This window comes from Quercus suber, unplaced genomic scaffold (genome assembly GCF_002906115.3).
Source record: "Quercus suber isolate HL8 unplaced genomic scaffold, Cork oak 2.0 scaffold_118, whole genome shotgun sequence".
NCBI classification, from domain to species: Eukaryota; Viridiplantae; Streptophyta; class Magnoliopsida; order Fagales; family Fagaceae; genus Quercus; species Quercus suber.
Genome location: NW_027069583.1, coordinates 276,394 through 282,157, shown reverse-complemented (window position 1 = coordinate 282,157; position 5,764 = coordinate 276,394). Strand labels below are relative to the sequence as shown.

At 28.8% G+C, this 5,764-nt stretch overlaps 1 protein-coding gene across 1 annotated transcript; it reads left to right on the top strand.

The window, feature by feature from the left end:
- Positions 1–3,041: 3,041 nt before the first annotated feature.
- LOC112031034 (protein CYSTEINE-RICH TRANSMEMBRANE MODULE 13) lies at positions 3,042–5,306 on the top strand. The gene is made up of 3 exons (XM_024063714.2): positions 3,042–3,426; positions 3,569–3,701; positions 5,088–5,306. The coding sequence occupies exons 1-3, from the start codon at positions 3,375–3,377 to the stop codon at positions 5,131–5,133; spliced, it is 231 nt and encodes a 76-aa protein (XP_023919482.1). The 5' UTR covers positions 3,042–3,374; the 3' UTR covers positions 5,134–5,306.
- The last annotated feature ends 458 nt before the right edge of the window (positions 5,307–5,764 follow it).

Genomic DNA, 5,764 nt, shown 5'->3' with positions numbered 1-5,764 from the left:
TTTTTTTTTTTTTTTCTTTTTTTAACTGGAGTCCACCTTGATAAGCCCTGTCATCCACTATTATGATGTTCCAGATTTTTTTTTTTTTTGGTAATGAAAGTTAACTTGCGGTGAAACTGAAACATCCTTAGCTAGGTACACCTTCTTTATTTGTTAGCCAAAAATTAATGATAGTTAACTCCTTATTTACCCAAAAAGAATATTGAGTGGTGTGAGGAAAATGCTGTTTGGACTCCAGTTAAAAAAAAAAAAAAGAAAAAAAGAAAAAAAAGAAAAAAGAAAAAGAGTTGAAGATGCGTTTGGCAGTTCAAACTCTGGGTGTAAAGTGTAAACCATTCCGCTGCACTTTTTGACATTTAAATAAAGGCCAAACGGGTGGGTTCTAGCTGTTTCAAAGACGACAACATTTATGCGGTTGTTTTCACTTTTCACTCTAAAATGGTGGCTGTATTCTGTTTCTCTTACTCTGTAACAATTCATTTTCTGTTTTCCTTGCCTTTTGCAGAGTTTGATAGAAGTTATAGTAAATAGTCTTACCCTATATAAAATAGAAAATAGACTAAAAGGAAGAAAAAAAATTGTTTTCTTTTGTATGTATTTGATAGAAGGGATAGCAAAGTAGGATCATAAGAAATGTATGTAACTCCTTTTGTTTGGATGAGAGAAAAATGAATTAAGAAATAATAGAAAAATGAATTAAGAAATAATATTATAAAATGTCAAGGTTGACTCTTATTTAAGATATAAAATTGAGAAAGTCTAAGGATACAACCAAATGTTATAATAATTTTACAATATCTTCATTTTTAGTTTTGGTGAGTCTTGGTATAATATTTACTTATTTTATATTATATTATTTTAACTTGTGATTGGCACAAAAATATATTTAATATAATTTGAAAGTTCTTTGCCCATCCAAATTCTCTGCTTTCTTGCAATATTGTGTTTTGACTGAACATGTCATCACAATGAATGTGACAATTATATAGAGAAATTGTTTATACTTTACATAGCCAATGGTAAATGAATACAAACCAGAGATGGAAAAAGAAGCAGATAATATTGAGAACTAGTATAATTCTCGTGTGATGCAGTGATGTATGGCTTGATGAAGATTCATAAACTCAAAATTTTTTAACTAATTAAAACTAAATTATTAAATAAATAGTAATAATAAATTATATAATAAGTAAATAATTTTAATAAAAAAATTAATTTAAGTTTTGATTGTTTAGAGTTTAGACTTTACCAGTGTTTATCTATTTATATATATCAACAATTTAAATTCTATTCAATCTAAATTTTATTATAAAAAAAATTTCTAAACTATCCCACACAAAAACCCAAGTTTATTTTTTTTTTTATTTTAAATTATGTTCTGGATAAGGGATAAGATTTAACAATAATTAAAAGAAATTTAAATTCTATTCAAACTAAAAATCTATTATCAAATTTTCTAAACTTAAATCCCACACAACTCACTTTTTTTTTCCTCAAGTTGCATGATTTAACAATACTTTAAAACAAATTTAAATTACATTCAAACTAAAAGTCTATTATAAAAAATTTCTAAACTTAAATCCCACACTACCCACATTTTTTTTTTGTTTTTTTTTTGTTTTTGTTTTTTTCCTCAAGTTGCATCTCATTAATTATTATTTTTTAGGTTATTAAATTTCAAAGTTATTGACTAGGAGATAAGATTTAACAATAATTTAATTTAGATAAAAATTTATCATCTAAGTTTTAGAAATTTAAATTCTACTCCAACTAAAAATCTATTATCAAAATTTTCAGAACTTAATATATATTCAACCGTGGCTTTTCGATACAATCCCTCTTAACCAATAAGTCATTCATATAATTAAATCCCACACAATACACCTCACGTTGTTGTATTTGTTATTTTTTTTTTTTCAAAATTCAACTTATGCTTATGTTTTAATCTAATAAATTTCATCTTACTTATTGTTCTTTACTTCTAAATTTGCATGTAAAATATTATGCCAAAGGAAGTTTATAGAAGTTTACTATAAAGAAGCCAAAACAATAAACATCAATTTAAGTTCTTGGTTCTCTTATATAAGTTTTTTTTATTTTTTAAATTCTAAAATTTTTGAACGCTTTTGTGTATGTTTTGAGTTTTGCTTTTGGTTATGTATCTAATTTGTGCATGTATTGATTTTTTTAATTAGACTATCACTAGAAAAAAATCGGTATTGAGGAACTATTTGTTTATTATAGTTGTGGTGGTAAGGTATAGATTAAAAATAACCAAATAAGAATTATCAAACTCATTATATATCTCATACTAAGCAATTAACACAAAACACAAAAAAAAAAAATATATATATATATATATATATAAATAGATAAACACTGGTAAAGTCTNTATATATAAAATAAAAGTTGAATTAAAAGTTATTGTTGAGCCAAGTGCCTACTCTTATTAATTAGTAAATTAATATATATTTTTTGTTAGAATATATTTCCTTAACTAAGGGATAATATTTAACAACTATAGTAAAAATTTATAATTTAAATTTCAACAATTTAAATTCTATTCAATCTAAAATTTTATTATAAAAAAAATTTCTAAACTATCCCACACAAAAACCCAAGTTTTATTTTTTTTTTATTTTAAATTATGTTCTGGATAAGGGATAAGATTTAACAATAATTTAAAGAAATTTAAATCTATTATATATATATATTTTTTTTTTCCAAACGGTGTTAAGTGATAAGGTTAAAAAGATATTGTAAGGAATTTTAAAATTTTATATTATAAATAAAATATCTATTGGAATAAATTGAAATGATAAGATAAGATAAACACGTCTTTAGCACTCACGTTAGGTTATCATTTATCCATATAGAGAATCTGAGAAATAATTATTTTTAACAAAAAGGAGCTTATAAAAAGTTGAAACTACTTTTTAAATTAAAATTTAAAAATAAAAAGATGTTTTCTTCTTCTTCTTCTTAAAAATAAAAAGATATTTTTAATTTTTTTAGAAAAAAGAGGAAAAAAGAAGTTAAAACTTGAAACTTCTACACGTTCTACACTTGCACTTGAAACTTCTACACGTTCTACACTTCTACTACTTTTGCTTTCCTGTTAGCTTTACAAGTGCGATGCGATCAATTTTTATTCTTTACTTTATTGCTAAGGCAGAGTAGAACCGTGTCTCTCGCCGTTCTCTTTTGAGTCAGTTTGGGCATCGAAAGGAAACTTCATTTCAGATTCCAGTCTCATACTTCGCTGCCTTTATAGTTTTCCTCTGTAACCACCACCTTAAGCATCAAAACTTATTCCAGTCGTTTCAAATATTTTAGTTAAGCAGAAGGAGATTTGATTTTGTTGTGAAGAAAAGATGAGTTACTACCCCCAGCAACAGCCTCCAGTTGGTGTTCCTCCTCCTCAAGGTAAAACGTGTTCTCAGAATCTCATATGGGGTTCTATTGAATTTAAAACAAAGTACTAGGTTTTGTGGTTAACTATATATATATATATATATATTATATAGTCTAAAAGCATTGATGGGTTTTTGTTGTTGAATTCATGTAGGTTATCCAAAGGATTCTTATCCTCCAACAGGATACCCTGTGCAAGGCTATCCTCCACCTGGGTACCCGCCACAACAAGGGTATAATCAGTACTCACAGCCTCCTGGGCAACAGACTGGTTGTCTTGAAGGATGGTATGTCTCTCTCTCTCTCTCTCTCTCTCTCTCTCACACACACACACGTGGTTCTAAGCATTATTGGATAATTAGTTTTGCTGGTACATTGTGGTATGTGTTTTGCTTTTCGTCTTTTCTCAAGCAATTGGGAATTTTTACCTTTTGTTCCAAACAATTTTTTTTTTTTTAAGTAGTTAATTTTAATTGTTTTGGTTCGGTTCTGAAGAGGGTTTCACTGTTTCACACGGCTTATGTTATGTTGCTAATTTATTTTATAATAAAAATATTCGTCTACATTTTTAGAATGTGAAGTTTGAAGATTTCTGGACTCCTTTGATCTTTTAATTGTTCAGCATATTAGTTTTTTTGGGGGTTAAATATAGGAGATAATGTTAAAAACTGGTCATGGATTAGCTCCAGTGCGCTGCAGCCAACACCATATGAACGCGTGTTCATGTTGGCTCTAGAGCACTGTAACCCTTACCCTTAAAAACCGCAAGAAGTGTCAAGTGTTAACAGTATGAGAAAATTAAACTTCAGGCAGATCTAACAAGCATAGAGGTTCTTCGTCAGCCTGGGGACGTTTAAACAAAAAAATCTGTACACTTCTTCCCTTTCCTAGTGTTCAATGGTGCTCTGCTGTAACATGTACAACAGATTCTTGCTTTCACAGACAAAAGGCATCAAGTAACTTAGGCTAGTATTAAATTCAATTGCAATTTAGCAGAGTAAGCTATATATAGTGTAAAACAATCCTCTCCATATGACTTTGAAATGTGCATTGGCCTAAATGCGGCTCTAGGGTCTGATGATTTCCTAATGTGTGCCTCCTCAATTCAAAGGACACAATTTTGAAATAAATACCCGAGTCAGTGGTTAAAATGTGCATTGACCTAAATGCAGTTCTAGGGTCTGATGATTTCCTAATGTGTGCTTCCTCAATTTAAAGGACAGAACTTTGAAATAAATATGGTTAGCTCTAGTATTTTTTTCGGTGCATTATAGTTCCACATCTACCATTGCTATTGCCATATTGATTTTGGTTTTTTGTTTTGAAATTTCCATATGAATGGTGACGTACCATTTAACTTTGCCTTAGTTGAGGGAGATTCTATTCTTTGTGCCTTCCAGCGTGGAATATTTGAAAGCAGAGAATAATTATTTTTCAACCATCATTTATGATACCAATTTTGCACTAGTGAAGATGGCATCTTTTGTATTTGTGTTTTCGTAAACACTAGGCTGCATACATTGTACTCAAAAATGCAAACAAATATTTGTTTTTCTGATACCATGGATCAATTAGTAAGAAATATTTAATTAGGTGATATTTGTATTTAAAAATATGAAGCTAAGAAATATGGTGATTCGGGAAAAATTAACACGGTTTGGTGCTTTTTGCAGTTTAGCAGCACTCTGTTGTTGCTGCCTTTTGGATGCTTGCTTCTGAGGAGGAGCTTCAGCTATGCAGCCATGGTCTTTCATCTATGACGTCTCTTATTTGTTATCGTGGATTCATGTTTAGGAAAAGTGCTTTCGTCTAATGTCTGAGTTGATATTTTATTTGGATATGTATAAACACTAATTAAAGATTTTATAATAAGTAATTACTTCTGTGATAAATATTGGTATGTCTTTTATTTGCATTTTGTTGGATTTTCTGCAATGCAATTCTGCTAAATGAACCAAATTAAAAAAAAAAAAAAAAAAAAAAAAAAAAAAAAAAAAAAAAAAAAAAGCCATTGTAGATTGGTTCTCTCTCGGGTCTTTGTATGATGCAGGGCATTTTAAGAGGTTGTTTACATTTGCAGCTAGCCTTGACACAAACCAGTAGCAACAGTAGCTAAGTCAGCAGCCACCCTGAGCCTCTTATAACTAATTAGTTAGTTAGTTAGATCGATGATTGTTTAAGCATTGCTTAGTAGGATTTAGACATTTGTAAATTATTTAGAACGCTGCCAAACCAAATAACTGGTAAATGTACCAGAATGTAAGAACTTTGTAAATCAATTTAAGAATGTAAGAACTTTGTAAATCAATTTTTGTATGTGAATGAAATAGTTATTTGAGCGCTTTTCATG